The 25,758-nt window shown below is 46.5% G+C and overlaps 1 protein-coding gene across 5 annotated transcripts; it reads left to right on the top strand.

Moving 5' to 3' along the window:
• Positions 1–371: 371 nt before the first annotated feature.
• On the top strand, positions 372–25,758 carry map4k5 (mitogen-activated protein kinase kinase kinase kinase 5). Of its 5 annotated transcripts, XM_069160533.1 has the most exons (35): positions 373–777; positions 1,054–1,289; positions 4,894–4,951; positions 7,404–7,494; positions 8,711–8,775; positions 8,929–8,984; positions 9,068–9,115; positions 10,011–10,053; positions 10,131–10,203; positions 10,633–10,764; positions 11,047–11,109; positions 11,219–11,300; positions 11,887–12,003; positions 12,529–12,607; positions 13,673–13,738; positions 14,652–14,710; positions 15,111–15,178; positions 15,856–15,900; positions 15,989–16,031; positions 16,726–16,936; positions 17,024–17,047; positions 17,129–17,214; positions 17,455–17,496; positions 17,620–17,704; positions 17,827–17,906; positions 18,887–18,947; positions 20,189–20,303; positions 20,487–20,545; positions 20,837–20,940; positions 21,094–21,271; positions 21,574–21,642; positions 21,730–21,822; positions 22,033–22,103; positions 23,515–23,570; positions 24,971–25,758. In XM_069160533.1, the coding sequence occupies exons 2-35, from the start codon at positions 1,182–1,184 to the stop codon at positions 25,056–25,058; spliced, it is 2,718 nt and encodes a 905-aa protein (XP_069016634.1). In that variant the 5' UTR covers positions 373–777; positions 1,054–1,181; the 3' UTR covers positions 25,059–25,758. The 5 variants fall into 5 exon arrangements, with proteins under 5 accessions (XP_069016637.1, XP_069016634.1, XP_069016636.1 ...); XM_069160536.1 differs by lacking the exons at positions 23,515–23,570; positions 24,971–25,758 and adding an exon at positions 22,733–23,507 and having other exon boundaries at positions 372–777; XM_069160535.1 differs by lacking the exon at positions 13,673–13,738.

Here is a 25,758-nt window from a genome sequence, read left to right as displayed (position 1 = left end):
AAGGAAAATAGTGCAGTATATTTAATGTAGTTGAGTTAAGGTGCAATGGAGCATAGTCAAGTAAAGAAAAAATACTTTAGAAATTATGCTTGAGAATGAAATTTTTTCAGTTTATGGGATGAAACTCAAAACTTCAACCAGAAGCAGATGCAAACAGTTTACAATAAATGAAATGTATTTTCAAATGTTAATTGTTTTTTTATCGACTCGGTTATATAAAAAAAAACAAAAAAACATGAATATTCTTGTCATATGACCCATGTTGTAATAATCTTTTTTTTTAATCGGTTGTTGTTGAAGGAGTAAAACTTTTGTTGTGGATTATTTTTCCTGTTGCGAAAACAGGTCTTCCGAGGCGCTCCTGAACGCAGCACCAGAGTCCTGCGACTCCGCAGAGGGGATTAGCGACACACTGTTGCTTTTACGGACGCGTTTTCTCTCAGTAAATTGGAAATTAACGCGTTATTTCTGTAGTTTATGGTTGGTTTTCTCCATGTGAGTGTTAGGCTTCTCTAAAACTATCCTCGGAGGGAAATGACAAGCCCACGGAAGAATTTACAGCGGGTGTCTTCGCGGGGATTGAACGGGACTGTGCCGTCCGTGCTGCTGTGAAAGAGACGGAGTGAACAGCCAACTGAAGTTTACTCCAGTTTCCTCGACAACAAAAGGGGGCTCCACGTCTTTCTCTGCAGTTATTCGACGCCATCTCGCCGCTGAACGCCGGGGACAGGTTTAAAATGCAAACCGTGCTCCTCCGCCGGGTTTGTGTCGTCAAAGGTACGAACAGTTGAAGTTAAGAGACGGACGCGAAGCTAACTTAGCTAGCATTAGCTGGATGGATGCTAAACCCCGAAGTGGCTCCGGCTATTTGCTGGAGTGACCCCAGTGTTTATGCTAACGCTGGTTAAATTTTTCTAACTTTACTTTGAGCGGTAAATGAAGCTGAACTAAACTCTAAAGTTTCTGTTGCTGTAGTTTCAGATGTCACGATAAAAACTCGTCTGTTTCTCGCTGTTTGTGACTTGTTTCTGCAACTTTTTCTGCGTCCCTCAGGTCATGGATCTCGGACAGGGGCCCTCTGAGTGACACCGATCCACTCGCTTTCAGGACTATTTGCCACACCAACCCGCCGACACCAGATTGGACCAACTAGATGTAAAAGCTGCTCCGGTGGAGCCACCATGGATCTGTTTCCCCGGCCGAGCGGAGAAATCCAGAGGAGGAACCCGCAACACGACTTCGAGCTCATTCAGAGGGTCGGAAGCGGCACATATGGAGACGTGTACAAGGTACCGAGCAGCTTCTGGTTCCCACAGTCTGTCATTAGAGCTGCACGTGCCTTCACTTGCATTTAATTAATCAGAACATGTCATTTAAACCAGACTTCTGCAGAAATATCGGCTTCACATCATCTCGACTGCATCGGTTTAAGTTCAATGACTCGGTGGTTTGTGTTTTCCTGGTTGTGCAGGCTGCAGAACTTGTTCTGGTGAAATGAAATGTTCCTGCATCATGCAGCTGTGTTGTAAAACTGATCTAAATCTACAAACGTACTTCAGTATCGATGACAGGACTCTTTATGTGATGTGTTGCAGACTGTTACCACATGTAAAGAACGGAGAAGGAACAAGGAAACGTGCTCGAACTGCAGCACATCCACTTTGACACGGTTTTAAAATGACAGTTGATAGACAGAAAATTCACGGGATTTGCTGCTTTTCTTTGTCTCTGGTCAAAGAAACAAACAATATGAGGACATCATCTTTTTTTTTTTCCTCTGAGGAGTTGTAGATTATATTTTTCCTATATTTTTTGACATTCATATTAAGTACAGTAAAAGATGATGAAAGCAGCTTTAGTTTCCTGATAGGAAGTACGCACCTCTTCTTTTCTGCAGAAATCTGAAGAAAATACTCCATAAATATCACTTTATTCTTGTTATGAATGCAGTTTGATTATGCAGGGTTTTCTCTAACAGTACAACGCCGAGGTGTTTAATTTTTTTTATTATTGTTGCAGACAGTGTACATTTGATATATGATATGATATGATAGTCCATAATAATGTTAAAAAGCAGAGGTTTTTTTTAGTGCGATGACGTCCCACCTCGACCACAGCAGCCGAGTCCTGCAGACGCCACATCGGTCTCTGGTGTGTTTGAGTGACAGCTTCAGTTTTCTGTTTGGCTGCAGCGAGAATTTGTTTTCTTATTTTGTCCGTCTGTCTCAGACAAACCGTCTGATGGTTCTGATAGTTCAGCCGGTCCGTCATGGCCTCCCTCCGCACAGAGCCCCCCCCACCTTCACACACACACACACACACACACACACACACACACACACACACACACACACACACACACACACGCACCCCCCCCCCCCCCCCCCTCCCCGTGGAATGCAGCGCCTGGTATTCTCCCGGAGAGGAGCGCTGCTGCAGTGGGCTGCAATCTGATCGGGCCCCTGTCTAAACACGCGTCTCACCATGGGTGTGTTCTGCTCTGACAACGGAAACACCCCGAAGTGGGAAAACTCCTCCTCCGGCTGCCGTGCGCAAGATTTAAACCGTTTGTCACCTGTGAGGATTTATTTCACGCGATTACAGACCGCATCACATCTTCTAACGGTTTACTGCAAAGTGTGGGACATAAGTCGTGCTTTCATTTTGTGCCAGAAATTTTTTCCTTAGCCAGACGACTTTAATTCGGGCAGGAAAAAAAAGAAAGAAGCAGAAGCCGAAAGCCTGCAGTTCCTCATATGTCCACTAGAGGTTGGGTCATATACTTATGACTTTAACATCTTGTCTGTAATATCGAACTCGAGGGTTCAGAACAAAAGCTTACTGACCAATCAGTGACGTCCCTGTTGGTCGCCGCTTACAAAAACCTGCAGTTCCTCGAATCTCCACTAGAGGCTCCAGCAGTGAGTCGGTCCCCTCAAACCAACATGTTACAATAAACATGTTTACAGCAGAAATAAACATGTTTATTGGTTCTTGTTGAACATGTTTACATCCTGGTACAAACAAGGTTTCGGTCTCTAGCTAATTTCCCCGTTCACGACAACTGTACAAAGTTTTTATGAAGTCTCGGTTTAAACCGTATTAAGGATTAAAGTTGCGATGGCTTGAGAGCGGGGCTGCTTTGACTGACAGGTGGGTGGAGTCACAGGTGACAAGCTGCCTGTAGCTTTCAGGCTTCCTCAGCTCCTCCCACAGACCATCTCTGTGACCATTTTTGGATCAGCCGAGAGCACGGCTTCAGGAAACCTGAGGTTGACATCACCGAGGCTACTTCCTGTTTTTTTTTTTCATAGTGACGGAAGGTCAGCTGACTGAGTCTCTTTCAAGTGAGCAGGTTATTGATCTCTGTGTTGATGTTCATGTTGAACATGCTGCACATGTTTCACTCACTTTATTGACAATGTTTCAGTGAACAATTTTGCATCCTCCTCCACGTGATGGGCCTTTGTTTTGGATGTCGAGCTTTTCTCCTGATTATTTCATTAAAGAGACGCCACTGTGACCTGTGACCTGTGACCCGACAGATGTCAGACACACCTGTTCGTTCTCAGTCCGATGGCTCTCTTATCAGATCGGGGTTTGTTGAAGGCGTCCTGTCTGCTGCATCACGCATGCGAAAGCTCGCAACTTCCTCTTTTACTTGTTCACTTCTCAGGTCGGTCACCAGTTTCTTCAGGAAGTGTTCAGAGAGATGCAGGTTGCAAAGCGGTCGTCATTAACCGGCGTCCACTGTTAAAATAGAATCATTTCAAAAACCCTCGAGCTGAATGCATAAAGGTGTCAGATCTCACACACACAGACCGCGGGGTGAGCATCTATGTCAGCCTGCAGGTGAGCTGATGGCTGCAGGGATTTTTATCTGTAGATCAGCTGCAGGGTTTATATCTATAGATCAGCAGCACCGTCCACAGCGCTGTGAGGTGCCTCGCCGCAGGGTTTTATGGTTGACGCCTCCCTCAGACTAAACCACATCCCGTCTTGACCTCCTTTCGTCGCCTTCGGCTCAGAAATTTCACAGGAGACGAGACACTTTTAAATAATAATTTGCCTCTGCACACTCTCGGTTTTGAACGTGAAGCTGCTGATGCACAAATACTCGTGGGGGTGTTGGTCAGACTCTCCACTCTGCTTTACATTCAAATAAAGTAGAAGTAACCAAACATGGTATTAATGGAGTCGCTGAAGCAGGAGCTGAATATTTTTCACGGCCTTCTCAGAGGATCAGCCGAGTGACATTCATTGGTTTAATGCCCATGTAGGTCATCGGGTCATGTCCTGTCACTTTTATTTAGGCCCGCAAATTTGTACTTATCTGCTTCTTTTTTTTTTGCCCGCTTAAAGTCAGTACAAAATATCATATAAACATAAAAACACGTTTGAGTCACAGTTCGATTTTTTTTTTTTTTTTTTATAACGAGATAATACAGATCTGGATTGCAGCAGTAAATGAAATCATTAATCTGCTGGTTAATTAATCAAACATTTGGTCCAATAAATGACCATCAGGATACTCTGTAGGTCAAAGTGAGATCAGATATATGTTTTGTTCCAACCATCAAATGAAAGCAGCAAATCTTCAAAGTGAGGAGCCTGAACCTGGAAGTAGTCGGTGTTTATTTCTTCTGTCTTGTGTGTTCAGTGTTAATCTTTGATTAATGGTTGAAAGCTTTAAAGATTTCTTCCCTCCGTGTGTGTGTTTTGTTGTTAGAATTAAAAGATGAAGATCAAGCTGCACCTCTGCAGTGTTTGTCTTCGATAACTGATTTAAAGCTGCAGATTTCTTCTCGCCATGTTTATTTATTTATTAGAATTAAAAGATGAAGCTCAAGCTGCAGCTCTGCGTGGTTTAAAACCCTCTGTGATGTCTTTCAGGCTCGAAACATCCAAACAGGAGAACTGGCTGCTGTGAAGATCATCAAGCTGGAACCAGGTAAGACTGATCACCTTCATCTTCTTCTTCACCGCAGTCCGAACGGCTTGAAACAAATTAAATTTCCAGGGTTGTGATTTAAATGTGCAGAAAAACAGTATTTCTATTACTGAACTCATCGACGCTGATCTCTCCTCCACTCTGAAACATTATTCTAATATATTGATCGCAGGCTAGAATGAGGGAGAATATAATTATTAGAATATAAATGTGTATCCTGCTGCCGTCTCTCTGTCTGCGTGCTGGTGACCCAGTGACAGAGTCGGGACCATCCGGATTAGTGGGATTACTCCGAGCTTTGTAGCGGCAGCAGCCAGACAGCTCAGCTGATTAGCGGGAGATTCACTTCTGTTTGTTTTCTCTTTCATTCATCTCATCACTATCACGCCGCCTCCGATTGGATGTGCGTGTGCAGAGAAGCCCATCAGCATCATCTGGTTCAGTGCAAATTTAAATTGATACATTAACAATTACAGCACGAAGCACAGGTGATGATATAAACATTTATTTATAAATAAGTGAGAATAAAATCACATCAAGGCAGAAAAACACACCTTCTGATAGGAAGTCTTTGGAAGTTTGTGAAAGAAATTAAATTGGAATGTTTTTATTTTATTTTACTGAACGGGTAAAATATAAATCCTCAGTTCATAAATAACAAAATAAGCTCCAGTAATGTCCAGATGTGCCTCCGCAGTTATAAAATGATTTACAGCAGCGTTCCAGTTGAACTACAAAGATTATCTGGTAAAAAAAAAAAATCCCTTGTTCCTTCACATGTGCGTTAGTTGCGCAGCTGTTAAAAAAAACCCAAACCTGTTCATATTTGCTTTATTTTTTGTGTGACGGACGGAGGATTAACCGATGCAGATAATCCTATTTGAGAAGGAAACTCTTTTTCTCACTGAGCTCCACAGTAAACAGCTTTGGGTGGACCGAGCTCTCAAAACAGGTTTGACCGGGAGGAGCCGGTATGCAGGCAAGTGACGGGGAGACGGAGACGGGAGGAGCAGGGGAGTGGCGACGCACTCCGGCTGCAGAGCTGCTTCATCAGATCAGTGACCGATTTAGAGTCGCTGACTGTCGACAGGACCGTTTCTCTCTCTTTCTTCTTGGCCGTTCCCAACAACAGCACATCTTGTTTAACCTCTGTTCCTATTGTGAAAGCGTTCGAGGCGCCGCTGTCGTTGCAGTTCCCATCGCAAACTCCGCTGTGGCAAATTTCTTATTAGTTCTGTCACTCATAGTCAGCCGGGCCCTCCTTCACGTCATGACAACCAACCCCTTTTGCTCCGCCAGGTCTTTCCTGTTTTAAATAAAATGATATCAATGAGGCCAAACTGCGGGTAAAAGGTTTGAACGTTCAGTTTGAAGTGTGTTGAGATACTGAATTGAAAGTTGCGCACCGTCACAGCAGAGGGAAGCTCTCGGTCTAACAGGAAGTGGCTCTCCTCTCCTCGCACAACAAAGCAACACCGAGACCACTCGCTGTATTTTAGAGTCACCGAGTTGCGCTTTGTGAAATGTTTGTGGCTCCTCGAAGATGTGCCGATATATTTAACTGAACGTCAGACTCCACGGTAACACATGCACTTCTCGTGGTGTTTTTCATAATGTAGAAATCTTCTTGATCCTCTGCTGGAAATTTCCAGTTTGTTGTTTATTGTTTGGATCATCGGACCCGTGGAACATTCCAGTCAGACTTTAAGCTCACGTGAGGGAACATAAACCTCCCAGACCGGCTGAGAACGGGCTGCTCTACCTCACCTGGTACTGAACCCGACCCTGAACCTCACCGGATCCAAACCGGTGATGCTGGGAGGCGGAGCCTCAGAGGTTTCTGGAGGTGTCTCTGGTTCTGGATTACTTTAATGGACCGGGAGCTGGTCGTTCTGTTGTGTCTGAAGGTCAAAGTTCAGTATTCTCAACACTCTGACGTCCAGAAGATTGTATAACGGTGTCAGCCTGCTGTATGCGGATTAACCGCCCTGACTGGACTCTGATGGTGTCAGTAATCTGCTGCAGGACCATGTTCAGCCTGCAGAGTCTCGGCCCATTAAAGATGTGGATGCGGGTCCATTAAAGATGTGGCTGTGGACTGCAGTGTGCGGTGACACCATGCTGATGGAGGTCTGAATGTCTCTGCAGGGCTTCACATTCTTCTGTCCTCTGACTTCCTGCAGTGTCGGAGTCTGAAAGTACAACGTTCCTTCTGTTTTATGATCCACTGCGTTCACAGATGAAATCTGGAACCACAGTCAGAGCGTGACTTTTATTATGGAAAGTTTTTCAGCTCACGACCTTTCTACCTCATATTTACTCTTCAGTGGTTCTTCTGTCAGTATTTCACTTCACAAACATCATAAATGATTTCAGGTCCCTGGAGTCGTGTCTCCTTTCAGTTCTCTCCACAGAAAAAACAGAATAATTTATTGTCCATGTGTGTTTCCAGGGGACGACTTTTCCATCATCCAGCAGGAAATCTTCATGGTGAAGGAATGCATGCACCACAACATCGTGGCCTACTTTGGGAGCTACCTCTGGTAAGAGCAGCTCACTGGACTCCAGCAGCTCCGTCACTTTAATCCTCCTCCGTATGGCCCTGCCCTCCTCTCTGTCCCCGCCCTCCTCTGGCTGACCACGCCCTCCAACGACTGGCCCTGCAGTCATCTGTCCACGCCCTGATCGCTCTATCCCCGCCCTCCTCTGTATGTCTGTCCCCGCCCTCCTCTGTCTGTCCCCGCCCTTCTCCATCTGTCCCCGCCCTCCTCCATCTGTCCCCGCCCTCCTCTCTCCATCTGTCCCCACCCACTTCAGTCTGTCCCACCCTCCTCCGTCTGTCCCCGCCCATCCAGGGCAGGGTGGAATGCAAACGTACCTTTCGGGAGGATTTAAAGAGCTGCTTCCTGAAACTCACAAGGCATTTAATGAGTGAGTCACAGCAGCGTGTGAAAGAATGACTCAGCCCTCTGAACCGGGCCAACGGGTGCTGACTCGGCCCCTTTCAGAGCCAGGCTGCTGTAATGGAGCCGGTGGGTAGAGGAAGTGGGTCCGGTCCACCCACGGCTGCGCCGACCTCCAGCAGGTTTAACTGGAATACAAGTCTCTGAACTGCTTTTATAAGGCTGTTGGTGCTCATAGGTTCTCAGCAGGGAGGTTCTGGATTGGCCCACCACACAGACGGGTCACAGTTAATGAGCACCATATTTTATTATACAACTAAACTCATCCTATTAGAAGCTACACTGTTTGTTTGTTCGGGGATATTTAAGTTTCCTGTTGACCTGTTTGTTTATCTGAAGTATTTTCAGTTAAAACTGTCAGCGGTGATGAAGTCGTCACTCGAAGTTTTAATTTAGCTTTTCTACTTTCCACTCTCATGTCAGACTTTGTGGACATAGTTACAAAACCAGCCAACACTTTTAACACCTGTGTGTGTGTGTGTGTGTGTGTGTGTGTGTGTGTGTGTGTGTGTGTGTGTGTGTGACCACAGGAAGTCACCAGCAGCTTCACACTCTGCAACTCAACTGCACTTTGACACATTTAACTGTATTATTACCTCCATCTTTCCACCTGTAAATACTCATCTCTATCGCTCACGCAGATATCTTAGTCAGGATTCCCTGATTTTTTTATTTTTATTCTTATCTTCATCCTTCTCCATTATAAAATGATATTTTTCTTCCAGTGTAAGTGTTGTGCTGCTCATCAATGTGTTTGTTGCTGACTTGGCGTTTTTGTCTCCTGCTTCCCTATCAGTCGAGAGAAGCTGTGGATCTGTATGGAGTACTGTGGAGGAGGCTCTCTGCAGGACATCTACCACGGTGAGCTCCTCACATCTAGTAACTAGCATGACGTAGTCACGGAGTCCATCCTGACTTTGTGTGTGTGTGTGTGTGTGTGTGTGTGTGTCTCTCTCTCTCTCTCTCTCTCTCTCTCTCTCTGTGTGTGTGTGTCTGTCTGTCTGTCTGTTGCAGTGACGGGACCTCTGTCGGAGCTTCAGATCGCATACGTCAGCAGAGAGACCATACAGGTGATTTTACCTTTACGTTTACACAGTTTGTCAAACGGTCTGTATCTTCAGTTGAACTCAGTCCAGCATCATGTCCTCTGCAGGGTCTGGGCTATCTGCACAGCAAGGGAAAGATGCACCGGGACATCAAGGTAACACACACACACACACACACACACACACACACACAGACACAGACACACACACACAGACAGACAGATTAGAGGTCCTCACACAGCAGCAGTTGCGACAGGTTGCTGCACCACTTAAATGTTCACTTCAGTTCTCAGTGATGAAGATCTTCTCACCCTGGTGGTCCTCAGTGGTATTACACTTTAAGGCTTCAGTTGTCAGACCCGGAAGCTATGTCCACTTTCTTTACATACAGTCTGTGGTGGAGACCCGAACAGTTGTGATGTCACCTCTGTTCCTCACAATTTGATTGGTTGGCACCTTTCAAAATAAAGTTTGCTTTTTCTTCTTTCTTTTTCTTGATATTCTGTGTGGAAGTCCTCATGACAAAAATAACAGTTAGAAAAATTATACGGATGTGAATTATCCCATGAAAACAAAATAAAACACTCCCCATGTATAAAGACCTTCAAAATACAATCTTTGTATTAGAAAAAGATAAATAAGTTGCAGCAGCAACTTCAAACTCTTCGTGCCTCTGTAACGCCTCCTCTCACAGAGCTATGATGTCTCTGTGAGCTGCGGACTGACGTCACAGGAAGAACAGAAGTGAAGGTGAAAGTTCGCCGCAGGCCAGCACTCGTGTTGTCACGAAGGTCAGGGCCGGACCCATTATCTCCTCTCAGCTCGACAGCAGAGAGCACTTCCTGTTTCCTGCGCTCTCACCGCAGGATGCCACCAGAGCGCCTGTCAGTCACGGCCAACAGAAACACTGTGAGAGAGTTTCACTGGAAGTCCAGAGAGCAGATTTACACACGGGGAACCGAACCAGTGGACTCGCAGCAGCTCAGCGTTATATAGCTTCCAATCATCGTGCTAGATTTACTTCCTGACTCTTATCTTCCTTCTTTCCAGGGGGCCAACATCCTCCTCACAGACAACGGAGATGTGAAGTTAGGTAAGTGTCCTCCCACTCTCTGAACTCAGTCATGTGTTTGTTACATCATCTGAACAACCTGTCGATCCTCGTTCCAGCTGACTTTGGAGTCGCAGCCAAGATAACCGCCACCATCGCCAAGAGAAAGTCCTTCATTGGAACTCCGTACTGGTGAGTGTGTGTCCTCGTGAAGCAGCTTCTGGTTTTGCTGGTCTGGTTCGGGAATATTTTCCATCCGACTGAGTTTTATAACCAGCACTATAAATCCTCTTCAAATCTGGATTCAGGCACTCAGAACGACCTCATTTCATCAGCTGCATCTAAACAAGCGCCCCTTCCTCTCTCTGACTCCTCCAGTTTCCTTCTGTATCAGCAGAACAATGCACCAAACATTTCTACTGAGAGAAAAGGTTTTACCCAGAATCCTTCAGCTGTAGTTTGACACCATTTGCTGCTGGAAGTGAAGAGACCAGTTCGGTCCCACAGCAGCAGACAAGTACCTCTGAACTCCCGGCAGATCCACTGAGCTCCAAATGCTCCGTCGGAGCGGCATGTGTGAATAAACGTCCCTTCTTCCTCGTCTCTGTCCCAACTCTGTAGGATGGCTCCTGAAGTCGCAGCGGTGGAGAAGAACGGCGGCTACAACCAGCTGTGCGACATCTGGGCCGTCGGCATCACGTCCATCGAGCTGGCCGAGCTGCAGCCGCCGATGTTCGACCTGCATCCCATGAGGTGAGTTCGCTTTTTCCACCTGAGAGGGAGCAGTCAGAGTCTCCGTCCTGCTGCTGTCTCCTCGTGTCTCCTCTTCACATCTCCTCCCGTCTCCTCCTCACTTCTCCTCTTCACGTCTCCTCCTCGCGCCTCCTCGCGCGCGTCTCCTCCTCACTTCTCTTCAGGTCTTCTCCTCGCGCGCGTCTCCTCACACCTCCTCGTGTCTCCTGATGAATGAATGACTTCTCAGTGAGTTTTGTTTCCTCCTCCAATCTCCTTCATGCTCCTTTCTGTCCTCCTCAGGGCCTTGTTCCTGATGTCGAAGAGCAGCTTCCAGCCTCCCAAACTAAAAGACAAAAACAAATGGTGAGAGTCTCTGTGACCTGAGGTGGTTCTGGTTCTGTGTCCTCCGGTCCCTGGATCACATCAGCGGGACTCAGCGGCGTATTAAAAACGGTCTCATGTCGTCCTGCAGGTCCGCCGCCTTCCATAACTTTGTCAAAGTGTCTCTGACGAAGAACCCAAAGAAGCGTCCGACCGCGGAGAAACTTCTGTCGGTGAGAGGAATCTGTTTGTGTTATTAAAGTGAAGAAATGTGCAGCTGAAGTGTTTCTCTGTTGCTCTTCCTCCTGATGAAGTAGTGAGTCTCCGTGTTTGTCTGAACTGAGCTGCTCATTTCAGACTCCGTCCTCCAACTCTTCACTTGTTCTTCTAGTCAGTGTATTAAAAATGGGAGCAAAGTTCAGCTCACACATGGTTTCAATTCTTAGACCTCAGTCGCACTGGAAACACACTTCTACTGTTTCCCCCGTTTCTACTGTTTCCCACTGTTTCCCCCATTTCTACTGTTTCCCACTGTTTCTCACTGTTTCCACTGTTTCCCCCATTTCCACTGTTTCTCCTGTTTCCACTGTTTCTCCCGTTTCCACCGTTTCTACTTTTTCTCCTCTTTCTACCATTTCCGCTGTTTCTCCCGTTTCTGCTGTTTCTCCCGTTTCTACTGTTTCTCCTGTTTCTTACAAACCCAGCTGCTGATTAATGCCGACCCTGTAGATTCCTCCTGAACTCCTCGTCCTCCTGGTTCTACACTCCTCCATCAGATCAGGACGTCCGACATGTTTAACCCCGTGTTGTTTCCTGCAGCATGTGTTCGTGGCCCAGACCGGTCTGACTCGGAGGCTCGCCGTCGACCTCCTGGACAAGATGAACAACCCCGACAACCACCAGCATTACAGCGAGGTGGACGACGACGACCTGGAGGTACGGGCCCGGCTGCATCTCCTTAAGAAGCTGAGAGATGAAATCAGAAATAAAGATGTTTTTGAGGCCGTCTTGTTGCAGATTAGTGATACGAATGATTCAGTTGTTAAATGTGATGCAGCTTCTCATAGTTAAACTGTCACTGCAGTGGATGTAAATATCAGAACAGAGAGCTGAGTCTGATCTCATGCTCCCCTCCCCCTCCCTCTTCATTCTCTCCATTGACATTATTATTCCAACTGGACTCGGCCTCACATGCATGCGTGTGGCAGCCAAAGAGGTGGTACCAGCTCCTTTCTCCTTCAGACAGCAGCAGCTTTGTCTCAACACTATTGACTGAAAGCAGTGGAGCTGCTTTGAACAAGCAGCCTCTGGGAGGAATAATAATAATGTGGCGATGCGGGAGGAAACGGCTCTCCACTCTGCTTCAACCGATCCTGCTAGTTTCAGACTTTCAGATTAGTTTGATAGATGATAAGATAATAATGAGCCTGATGACTAATAAGCGAATCTCTTCATCTGCAGCCGCTCTCTGCTGTCAGACACACCATCCGCTCCACCAACAAGCAGGCCAGAGCTGAGAGGACGCGCTCAGAGATCGACTGTAAGTGAACAAGAAGCCCCGCCCCCTGACGTGTGTGTCCCCTCCCCCTTGTCATTGGCCGACCTGTTGGTCAGGTGTTCAGGTTGACAGGTCTGATGGATGTCTGCTGGTCGTCCCTCTAATCCTGCAGCCCTGCTGGTTCTCCTCCTCCTCCTCAGTGTCACAGTTACCTCCACAGAGAGAATATGGATGTAGAATCAATAACTCCATAGAGAGAACATGTATGTAGAATAAATAACTATAGAGAACATGGATGTAGAATCAATAACTCCATAGAGAACATAGATGTAGAATCAATAACTCCATAGAGAGAACATGGATGTAGAATAAATAACTATAGAGAACATGGATGTAGAATCAATAACTCCATAGAGAACATGGATATAGAATCGATAACTCCAGAGAACATGGAAAAATAATAAATAACTAGAGAACAGGGATGTAGAATCAATAACTCCATAGAGAACATGGATGTAGAATCAATAACTCCATAGAGAACATGGATGTAGAATCGATAACTCCATAGAGAACATGGATGTAGAATCGATAACTCCATAGAGAACATGGATATAGAATCGATAACTCCATAGAGAACATGGATATAGAATCGATAACTCCATAGAGAACATGGATGTAGAATAAATAACTATAGAGAACATGGATGTAGAATCAATAACTCCATAGAGAACATGGATGTGGAATCAATAGCTCCATAGAGAACATGGATGTGGAATCAATAGCTCCATAGAGAACATGGAACAACAGCTATTATTGAGATGATCCTCCAATCAGAGACTGTTTAACAGATGAGAACCCGTCAAGGAAGCTGTGTGTCTTTTGTGGTTGTAGATGTGGTGGTTGTGGTGGTGTCATCAGTGTAGGACGGTGTAACAGTCCAGCGGTGGAGATACGTCATCTGTCTTACTGCAACTCTGTGTGTGTGTGTGTGTGTGTGTGTGTGTGTGTGTGTGTGTGTGTGTTACTGTAGCTGTAGCTGTGTGTGTGTTACTGTACTTCCTGTCTGGTGTTCTCTCACTCCTGTCTGACCTTCCCTCCCACATGAAGCGAACAGTGGATCAGACGGAGGCGGGCGCTTGTCGGGTGTCTCTGAGGGACAGAGGGGGTCAGCAGGTCAGTGCCAGTGTAGTGAGACGGTGTGTGTTTGTTACTTCAGTCTGAGACTTACAGAGGACGAGGATCATGTTGGAGAGGAACGCAGCGCTGGCTGTCAGCAGACTGATGAGGCTCTGCATGGAGCTGCATGGAGCCGCATGAAGCGACTCCTCCCTGTGGTTCAACTCGATTCATGTTGAATCATGTGCGACTTCCTGGTTCCTGTCAGACTCAAACTAAATCACAGTGAAGATTTCCACGAGTTCTCTTTTATCAGGACCACCAGAACTGAACACTGATGTTCTAGTCAGCCTCACAGAACCGGGTCAGTGCTCAGAGCAGATCAGCTGGCAGGAAGTCAGACAGAGGAAAGCATAGTCAGATTTCAAACCACAACGTGTTCGGTGGATAACGCAGGTCATCAGTGACATTTTGATGATCTATAACTTTCTTGACCCGTCTCACCTCCTCTGTGTTGTTAAAACTGCAGCATCGCTTTAACGCAAAGCATTCTGGGAGAAACATCTGGATTCCTGAATAGTGTTAGTTTGTTAATGAAGCTGATTGCGTGGAGAGTTTATCTGCAGGTTGGTTGATTCCCATCACGATTGCAGCCGGATCACATCGTTATTATCCCGACGGATGGACCAGTACTTCCTGTTCTGCTCAGTGTCAGACTGCAGGACCTCTCAGCTGAGAGGCTGAAGTAGCTCGTTCAGTCTGAGACGGACTTTGAGTGACAGTTCGACTCCCAACACTTTACACACCCTGTGTGTGTGTGTGTGTGTGTGTGTGTGTGTGTGTGTGTGTGTGTGTGTGTGTGTGTGTGTGTGTGTGTGTGTGTGTGTGTGTGTGAAGTGTTGGGCTCTGACGCCCTCTAGTGTTGAACGTGTGTACAATAAATGTAAAAGTCTATGTTTGTCGTTCACAGTCGACAAGCTGCAGTTTGAACCGCCGCTGAGGAAGGAAACAGAGGCTCACACTGAGATGGTGATTATCATCTTCATCACGTCTACCTGTTTCATCATCTTCATCACTTCTACCTGGCACATCATCTTCATCACTTCTACCTGTTACGTCACCTTCATCACTTCTACCTGGCATATCATCTTCATCACTTCTACCTGTTACGTCACCTTCACCACTTCTACCTGTTACGTCATCTTCATCACTTCTACCCGTTACGTCACCTTCATCACTTCTACCTGTTACGTCACCTTCATCACTTCTACCTGTTACGTCACCTTTATCACTTCTACCTGTTACATCACCTTCATCACTTCTACCTGTTACATCATCTTCATCACTTCTACCTGTTCATGTTTCATCACCTGTAGAGGAACTAAATTAATAAACATTTAAACCTGTGTTTTTATCTGCCTGTCAACAGGATGTGAGTAAAGATACAGACTTCCCGTCCCCCTGGAGTCCCTTTGCAGAGGGAGGAATAACAGCCAGGTAAATCATGGACACTGTCGCCATGGGAACTGCTCCTATTTACCCCCTACCTCTCTCTCTGTCCTGAGACAGAGAACAAACTCCTGGTTATCTGCTGTGTTTATGTCTCTCATTAACCTGCTAACCTCCTCCTGTCCGTCCTCCGTCTTTCGTCCACCTGCAGTTTGCAGTTTGAAACGTCCTCTAAGCTCCTCTCGTGCTTTGACTGTTCTTTTTTTTTTGTCCTCTGCGTCCTCTCGGCTGTCGTCTCTCTGTCGTCTCTTCCCTTCCAAGGAGTCTTCTGAAAAGCGTTGAGGATGAGTTGTTCCAACGGTAACACTAACACTGTGTGTGCTCGCTGTAGTGACCTCCTCCATCCAGTCCCCCCCCCCCCCCGCCAACCCTCCTCCATTCACCATGTGTGGTGTGGTGGTAGCTGTAGATCCAGACTGAGAACATTGCGGTGTACATGACTGTCGAACTACAGCGTCCAGGGAACTTTATTTCTTAGAGAGGCGGCAGCTTTTTTTCTGAAGGCTGTCTGCAGCTCTTATTTTGTTGAACATGCAGAGTGTTGACAGGCCTCAGACAGGATTTATCAGCCGCTCTGCTCCAGAGAGACACGGAGGGTTTACATGACGTACTCCTGAGACTGACGAGTCTCTCTGTCCTCACTCATCTCTCTGTCTATCCTGCAGGGGACACACTGCCCATCTGGAAGACGCCTTCGACGAAGTAGAGCTGTGAGTTTTAGCAATAGATTAAATTTCATTGTAAATACAGAATTATTCATTATTTCAGTCGACATCTGTCTAAAAATATCTATTTCAGGTTGACTATGAAGCCCGGAGTTCCTCCTCCTCTTCCTCCGAAGGTAAGCTCTGAAGTCAGTCCTTTAAAATTCACTATTTTTCAGTAAAAACTGTCATCGGCAGAAGCTCTGCAGGAAGTATCAAAGTCTCCTTTCAAAATAAAACTTTATTACCCAAAATAACAACCATCCGGGCTCCGCCCCCTCTCCCCTTGCCATCAAAACAAACTGCTGCTAGGTAACCGCAACAACAGGAAGTGACAGGGTTTGTGGGAAATATGAATATGTTCATTGAGTTTTCTCCACGCTTCCAGCTGTAAGAGACTGAACTTTGTTTTAGTGTTGAATTAATGTGATTTAAAAAGCATGTAAAGCTCTTATTTTGACAGCAGATGAAGCCTTCATGTTCTATATTACAGTCAAAGACGGTCTGTTCTGGAAAGATGCGACACTTTTTATCACTCTGAGCCCTGTGATGGTTCTATAAGTTCAACACAGACAGAAAAACACATTACGAGTCAGATATTTCTGGGATGTGCAGCAGGGTTATTATCACAGAAAATCAGCACAGATTACTGCAATATTACTTTAAAAAAAAAACTAATTTCATCGTCATTTTTGGCAAAATCTACGGTAAAACCAAACCTTTCTGATCAAAACAATCACAAAATAACTGCTGAGCTTAGGGGATATTTTCATCTAAATGTTTCAAAGTGTTTGGAATAAGGACCGAACTGTTCCCGTGGTTTCCTCTCAGCCTCGGTTAAACAGCTCGTCGGAGGAACTTGGCCTGAACGACGAGCGCTTGCTGACCGTCCGCAGGTTCCCAAACTCTGAGAATGGACCGGGCCAGGCGGCCCGCCGACAGAGCACCCCTGAGCAGGGCAACAAGGGAGAGAACTCGTCTCCAGACTTCCTGTCGGTCAGCGTCAGCAGCCCCGGCCTCCTGTCCCACGCCTCCGACCCCGGTGAGTCTCTTGTCCTCGCTTCTCCTCGTCGCGTCTCGGCAAACGAAAGCGGGTCTCGTATAACCGAAACCTGTCTTACTTTACAAGCTCTCAGCAGGTCTGAACGTAAAGGTAAGACCGCCTGACGTGGATCCACGTTAGCGTCGCTGATCCTCAGGCCTTCCTTCACTTGCCGACTCTCTGTCCCGACAGATAACGACTCGGACGGCAGCGTGAACGGAGAAAGTTCCAAACCGCCTCCAAACCGGCAGCACCGCAAAGAGAAGAAGGAGTTCCCAGTGAGTCCAAACGTCTTTCACTTCTCTTCTTCACTTGAAAACATCTCACTGGGAGCCTGTAGATGTTCAGCATCTCTGCCGGGCCTCCCTCCGAAAACTCAAATATGACGTTTGTCCTCTGACGGCTGGAGAATTTGTGCAGAACATTTAAATCTTCCCTGACAGACTCGCACAGAGTTTGTTTGTCTCGTTGTTGAGGCTGCAGCTAAATTTAACATCATTGTTGTGTCTCCTCCCCAGAAACCGGCCATCAATGGGCTGCCTCCCACTCCCAAAGTCCTGGTGAGTCAATCATCTCTCTGTTCCACCTCTCTGTGGTTCCACGCCCGCTCCGTGGTTCAGCCCATTTAAAACCTGTTTCTCTGTGGTTCGGCCCGTTTAAACCCGGGCTGCTGTGTGTTTCAGATGGGAGCCTGTTTCTCTAAAGTGTTCGACGGCTGTCCGCTGAAGATCAACTGTGCCACTTCCTGGATTCATCCGGACACCAAAGGTACCTGCAGGGCAGCGACGTCACAAACACAAACACGTTGTCATCACGTTTCCGTTATTTGATGTCACGTTTCACAAACACACGGTCATCGTGCTTTATTTAATGTCACGTTTCCCTCCCAGATCAGTACCTGATCTTTGGAACGGAGGACGGGATCTACACGCTGAACCTCAATGAGCTGCACGAAGCCACCATGGAGCAGGTAACACCACCTGACGGTTAGCACTCACTAAATATATACAGTGGTGTGAAAAAGTGTTTTCCCCTTCCTGATTTCATTATTTTTTTGCATGTTTGTCGCACTTAAATGTTTCAGATCATTAAACAAATTTAAATATTAGTCAAAGATAACACAAGTAAACACAAAATGCAGTTTTAAATGAAAGGTTTTCTTTATTAAGGGAGAAAAAAAAAACCAAACCCACATGGCCCTGTGTGAAAAAGTGTTTGCCCCCTAAACCTAATAACTGGTTGGGCCACCCTTAGCAGCAACAACTGCAATCAAGCGTTTGCGATAACTTGCAATGAGTCTTTTACAGCGCTGTGGAGGAATTTTGGCCCACTCATCTTTGCAGAGTTGTTGTAATTCAGCCATATTGGAGGGTTTTCCAGCGCGAACCGCCTTTTTAAGGTCATGCCGCAGCATCTCAATAGGATTCAGGTCAGGACTTTGACTTTTTTTTCTCCCTTAATAATAAAAACCTTCATTTAAAAACTGCATTTTGTGTTTACTTGTGTTATCTTTGACTAATATTGAAATTTGTTTGAAGATCTGAAACATTTAAGTGTGACAAACATGCAAAAAAATAAGAAATCAGGAGGGGGGCAAACACTTTTTCATATATATATATATATATATATATGAATATATATATATATGAATATATATATATGAATAAGTCAGAGCAGCTTCTTCCTGCTTTTCCTCATGAGAACGTTTTGTTAAGCTCCTCCGTCTTTAGGGTCTTTACATGCTCGTTTTGGCACAGATGCAGTTCGAACATTGGCCCCATTCAATAGATTGAAGCAGCGCAAAGAGCTGTGCGGGCCTGCCGTGCTCACTTAAGAGTGTCTAAGCTGTGATTGGACGGTCAGAGGGAGGCGTTCGGTAAACATTCACGTGATAGATGACCTCCCGTCTCTTGTCTCTGAGCTCTGACGATGAGTGTTGTCTGTGTCCAGCTGTTCCCCAGGAAGTGCACGTGGCTGTACGTCATCAACAACAACCTGATGTCTCTGTCAGGTGAGTGACATTCCCGCCAGCCTCCCGCTTCCCCAACCTGTCATAACCTGCTGCTGCTGCTGCTGCTTCGTCCTGCGTTATCTGGCTGCCCCTGAAGCCAACACGACCACCCCCCCTATTTCCCCACCCCCCTTTCACACACACACGTGTGCAGCCCTGAAATAACGTCAGCTGACACACTCTGCAGTGTGTCAGTTGTACTGATCTCTGCAGCGTGTGTGAACCGGCTGCAGGCGTAGTTCATTCCTTATATTCACTCTGATTGGCTGAGTGAAACCACGTGACGGCAGCCCGTCGACGAGCCCGTCGTCCTCTCGGCGTGACGGCGAGGATGGATTACAGCTGCAGGTCTACTTTCACTTTCATCCGTCAGCCTCTCGGTGTACTGAACCTCTGTTCTCTTCTCCTCTTCCCTGGACTCTGTCCATCCTCCTGCTGCCTGGCTTCATCTGATATTCTACTAACCGGCTCCATCAGAAGGTAATCCCGCTGTCACCATCATCATCATCACACCCCCTGTCCACGTCTAACCTAACATTAAACCGCTTCACATTAATAATTTGGATGTTAATTTAAATCCGTAGATGATTAACTCAGATTTACTCTCAGGGTTTATCTGACCTTCATCACATTCAGGTGCACCTGAGACACCACAGCTTCACTCTGACTTTTTATGCCGCTGTTTTTATAGCAGACAGTTCACAGTTTCCCCATCAACATTTTTTTTTTGTACTCATTTTGGAATCTGTGACCTTAAAATTCTGTAAAACACAGCAGAGACTCTCACTGAGCTGTAAAAGAAATGTGAAATATCATCAACATAAAGAGAGTCTGTCACAGAGTGATGGATCAGAGATGCACCTCTGGTCTGCACTTCTGTTTCAAAATAAGAGCCCTCTAGTTTCACCCAGTGTCTAACCATATAAATGACGTGTTTCCTTCAGGAGGAGTTTGAGGGGTGGGGGGGGGGGGTGTTAAAGAGGAAACACTAGATTTTATCAGTTAAATCTGACCTGACACAAACACACACACACTAAACTGCACAAGTCCCTGTATTTACACAGCTCTCACACCACCTCTAGTAAGTTCTCACCCTCTGGGAAACACTGCTGTATTTTTGGATATATGTTGTTGTGGTAGTAGTCCATACTTATGTTATCAGTCTAATCACTGCCCTCCAGCCCCCCCCACCTCCAGAAACTCCCTCCGGTCTGTTGTAATCAATCTTCTCTCCTCTGCAGGGAAAACCTTCCAGCTGTACTCTCACAACCTCATCGGGCTGTTTGAGCAGCTGAAGAAGCCCGGCCTTGCCGCGCAGTTCCAGACACACCGCTTCCCCGACAAGATTCTACCCAGGTGAGGTCACAGCACTGACAAGGTCACAGCAGCCCCCCCCCCCCCCCTGCCCCCCCCCCCCCACACACACACACACACCCTCCCCCACCACTCTGCAGCATCTTAACTGTTTGGAACAAACATGGCTGCCTCCAGACATCCTTTACAGACTCAGATCACGACTCTGATTGTTTCCCTCCTCAGGAGGTTCGCCCTGACGACCAAGATCCCCGACACAAAGGGCTGCCACAAGTGCTGCATCGGTGAGTGACCTTTGACCTCATGACCTCTCAGGTGTGTTTACCTTCTCCGTTACATGAAGGAGAACATGTCCACTCTGTCATCGCCTCCTTTATTCTGTCCTGTTAACCTTAATGACTGTTCAGGATACTCGGTACTAAGACTTTAAACTGTCCACTCTGTCATGGAGGACATACGTAGATCTTACGTACGTAGATGTTATGTACGTAGATCTTGTGTATGTAGATGTTATGTATGTAGATCTTATATGTGTAGATCTTATTTATATACTCTTTAACTGTTGTCGTCCCCAGTGAGAAACCCGTATACGGGCCATAAGTACCTGTGTGGGGCGTTGCAGTCTGGGATCGTGCTGCTGCAGTGGTATGAACCCATGCAGAGGTTCATGCTCATCAAGGTCAGTATTCAGTTTCACTTTAATGAACTAGTCTCTCCTCTGAGCTCACGTTTGATACATTCTCATGAGATGGGCTCTCTGACCTGTTTAAGCTCCTCCCACCTGCCTCGTTGACCTCTGACCCCTCCCGTGGTCTCTCTCTCCCCGCCACAGCACTTTGACTTCCCCCTGCCGAGCCCGCTGACGGTGTTTGAGATGCTGGTGGTCCCGGAGCAGGAGTACCCTCTGGTGTGTGTGGCCATCAGCCTGGGAACCGAGCCTGGTCAGGTGGTCCGCTTCGAGACCATCAACCTCAACTCCTGCTCCTCCTGGTTCACCGAGATGGGAACAAGTGAGTCTGACTCCTGCTGCGTTACACAGACGGAAACATTTAAAGATGCTCTCTGGTTCACGGAGGGGACAATGAGACACCTGGAGACATTTGGAAATGGATCCACGGCAGGGATGCTCCTTTTATTACAGCTCTGATTCTAAAGTTCTGATGTCCTGAGGAGGAGAAACACTGATTGCTCTGCAGCCTCCGATTGATTCTTTAGTACTGATGTTATGCTGCCGTACCACTACATTTGATAGATTATTGTCAGTGTTGTCAGGAGAACTGGACTGTTTGTGATGCTCCTGTCCTCCCTGCAGGTAACCAGCAGGTGGATGCGATCCACGTGACCCAGCTGGAGAGAGACACGGTGCTGGTGTGTTTGGACCGTAAGTACAGCCTCAGTGTGATTAAATAGTTCCAAGTTCAGATGTAAATATCTCTCTAACAGTTTGTTCATGACATCTTCTCCTCAGAAAATCTGAAGATCGTGAACCTGCAGGGTCGACTGAAGTCCAACAAGAAGCTGGCGTCCGAGCTCAGCTTCGACTTCTGCATTGGATCTGTTGGTGAGAGACTCTGCCTACTTCTGTGTGAAGAAACACAAAAACACGTGCCGTTCATGTTACTGTAAATCCAGACACCTTTTAAAGGAAATATTATTTATATACCAGCAGGACACACTGAGCTACATGAAGCTGTTTTATATCCAGCAGAGGCTCGTGTTAATGTCTCACTAGTTGACCTTCATCGGCACTAACTCTCCTCCTCTTCATCAGTGTGCCTTCAGGACAGCGTCCTGGCCTTCTGGAAGCACGGCATGCAGGGAAAAAGCTTCAAGTCCAACGAGGTACAACGCAACTACTGCAACACAAAATAACACAATATTAACAAATACAACACAATATTTACAAATACAACACAAAATGACAAATATAACACAACACAAATATAACAATGACAGAAATATAACACAAATATAAAACAATATAACAAATAAAACAAATATAAAACAATATAACAATGACAGAAATATAATAATAATAATTCAAGTTGATTAGAATACAGATTGATATTTCCTATCTGCAGTGTAAACCCTGTTTCAGTCCTTTAATCAGAGGATTGATCCTAAACTGGTCTCCAAACATCAGTTTCAGTGGCGGTGATGTTTCTGTGTGACACGCTGCAGGTGGTGATGTTTCTGTGTGACACGCTGCAGGTGGTGATGTTTCTGTGTGACACGCTGCAGGTGGTGATGTTTCTGTGTGACACGCTGCAGGTGGTGATGTTTCTATGTGACACGCTGCAGGTGGTGATGTTTCTGTGACATGCTGCAGGTGTGATGTTTCTATGTGACACGCTGCAGGTAGTGATGTTTCTGTGTGACACGCTGCAGGTGACAGCAGGAGATCCATCCTCAGGTGCAGCCTCAGTGTGTCTTTGTAAGGTCCAGGTAACGACTGTGTCCTCCTCACGCAGGGATTCAGCGTGAACCCGATCATGAGCTGCACCCAGAGGAACAATAAAGCCAAGATGTCAGGGAGGTGAACGTTGTGTTTTTATGAAAGCCGATCCGGCCTTTAGAGAGGCGGCCGTGTCAGACGGGGTCCCGCAGGCCCGACCCGGTTCCACAGCGCGACCGTGAAGAGCAGTTTTGAAATGTCAGCGTCCATGTAAAATTCATGCACCGTCATGAAATAAAGGCGTCACGCAGCAGCTCTGAATAATTCAGCCTTTATGATTCCTTTGAGCAGCGAGGCGGTGACCGGCCGCCTGCTGATCCGTGTTCTGGTTCAGACTCAGCAGATCAGTTCTCTGCTGAGGCCAAAGACTTACACCTCGCAGGTCCCCCCTCCACCCCCACCCCCCATCCACCCCACCCACACACACACACACACACACACACACACACACACACACACACACACACACTGTATCTCCCATCTGTCAGCAGTGTTCATGTCAGCATGCTTTAACACTGCAGAGTTGGGACATCCAGAGAGACAGGGACAAGACAGGTGCCCTGCTGAGAGACAACTCCTGATCGTCATGGAGACAGATGACTGACATCAGCTGAATCTGATGATTTTCAGTTATAAAATAAAAATCATATTGAAATTTTTGATTTAACACAATGTACGGGACATATAAACACAGTGTCTGACGCAGCGTGCTGAATGCTCACGTCCTCTACGTCACGCGCCGTTCTTCCTGCTCTCCCGTCGTACCCTGAACGCCTCACCTGTTTCTCTCCCTTCCAGGTGACCCAGGAGATCTGCGATCCCAGCAGAGTGTTCCGCCTCCTCGGATCCGACAGGTTGGTGCCGAGCTGTTCAGACTTTTAGTGCACACGCAGAGCGGCGAGTGGAGGAGCTCCAGCTGGGAACATCTCCGAGGGGTTAACAACAGGAACAGGAAGAAGAAACTGATCAGCAGCAGCTTCTTCCTGCTGCTGTGATTTATTCTCCTCCATGAGACCCTCTGGATCAGAACCGTCCTCGGGTCTCTCTGGTTTTCATCACCTGGAAACCAAACAGCTTCCTCACCTCCCATGTTCAGAGCCCACACGTCTCACTGCACTGGTCTCGACTCGACGACTGTTAACAGACGTCCAGAACCTGAATGATGTTTGAATGATAGATACGGAGAAAGACAGAAACACATTGGAGAAGCTGCATTTAGAGGATGTTTAAAGATTCTGCTTTATATCAGATAATTACTCACTTGTTGATTTCAGAGCAGAATTGGACTCACCGCATCTTTTCTGATAGTTTCGTGTTTAAAAAGTCAGCAATCAGTGAAACTGACCGACAGAACCTGAAGTCAGTTTAAAGTCACAGAACATGAACATGTTGGAAATGTGGACGTCACTCAACATTCAATCAATCAATCATTGTTATTGACCGATCAGCTGATCATCTCCTGTAAAAGAAGCCTCTGCTCAGGCTGATGTGACTCTGTTCCCACACACACCAACTGAGCGTGCTCAGCGGAGGTGGCTCTCCCAGCGGTGCCACCCGGCGTGCCGTCTCTCCGCTGCCTGGTCCTCCCATGTTTTATTCACCGCTGCCGGGGCAGTGCCAGCCGGGTGTGAGTGTGTCTCTGTAATTTCATCTGATGGAACGGACAGTATGGACCGCTCACCTGTCAGCACCACGAGACAGAACCCGCAAGGTTCTGACGGTCCGACTGTCATCCGGCTGTTTGACATGCGGCGACATTACGACTGCCGGTACCGTCGGTGAACGTCAGAAAGTTGGTGGTTCTTCGTATCATTTCTTTACTTCCCGTTTGATCTCCCGCTGCCTCAGAACCATAAAACGTGTTTAATTCATGTTATTTAAAACAGAATATGGATCAGACTTCAGTGTTTGAGGCAACTGCTGATTTACATCTTTAATAAGATACAAGACCGGTTGCAGCTGCTTGGAGGATAGAATAAATCCAACCTGTCAGACTTCCTAGATCGATGTCAGTCATTTTTACAAAAGGAGACGAGCTTCAGCAGCAACGATTAGACCCCGTTAGTGACGGATCTCTGATGGATGCCGGCGAGGTGAAGGCTCGTTCAGGAAGTGAAACGGAGTTGGATTCAAAGTTGGATCTGTTGGGTTCCTGTGAAAAGTTTAGATTTCTGTTAAATAGTAGAATGCATGGTGCTGATATTAAAGGTTGTGGTTCTGTTCACTAACTGCTGGTCCTGCGTGTGTTCTGTAGGGTGGTGGTTCTGGAGAGCCGACCGACCGACAACCCGACAGCCCTGAGCAACCTCTACATCCTGGCCGGTCATGAGAACAGTTACTGATCCTCGTGTGGGAGGAGTCTGTGATGTGAAACAGTTTTTTGAGAGCGCTTGTTACTGATCACAGGATGTGCGGGTCAGCGGAGGAGGAGCCTCAGCCAGGTGGAGTGATGAGTCGCCTTACAGCAGCTGGTCAGTGATGAGGAAGATGTTACAGCAGCACATGGACTGTTCTTCCTCCTCCTCCTCACTCATTGTATTAGAGGTGTTACAGGTTAAAGTGCCATTAAGACTCACAGGAAGTGAGATTGTGTTAGAAACACCAGGAGAGCTATTATGGTCTGTTCTCATCACTAACGATCAGTTGGAACAGGACCCCTCCAGCTGGGGTTATTTAAACTATATTTATTAACCTCCTCCTCAGTCAGAGGGCGTGTTGGATTTAGCAGTGTGAGGATTAACTACCTAGTTTTTACTGCTCTGTAATATAGTGTGACCTGCTCTGTTTTAGACCTCATGTAATGTTCATGTCTCTTTTATAGACCTCTTCTTCTCCTCTTCCTCCATCTCCTTCTTCTCCTCTTCCTCCATCTCCTTCTTCTCCTCTTTATTTGCACCATATCAGCACTTTTGTACATTTTTTATTTAAAATAAACCGACAGAATGAGGGACAGCTTTTATTAACATCTCTGCATTCCCTTCGCAAAACGTTTAATGTAAACTGTTTTTTGTAATAAAAAAAAAACTGTTGTTGTTACCATGA

This window comes from Embiotoca jacksoni, unplaced genomic scaffold, assembly GCF_022577435.1.
Source record: "Embiotoca jacksoni isolate LCO1_2020_lvr unplaced genomic scaffold, fEmbJac1.0.p SCAF_27, whole genome shotgun sequence".
In the NCBI taxonomy this organism is placed as follows: domain Eukaryota; kingdom Metazoa; phylum Chordata; class Actinopteri; family Embiotocidae; genus Embiotoca; species Embiotoca jacksoni.
Note: the sequence above shows the minus strand (reverse complement) of the source record. Positions and strands in the feature narration are given on the sequence as shown.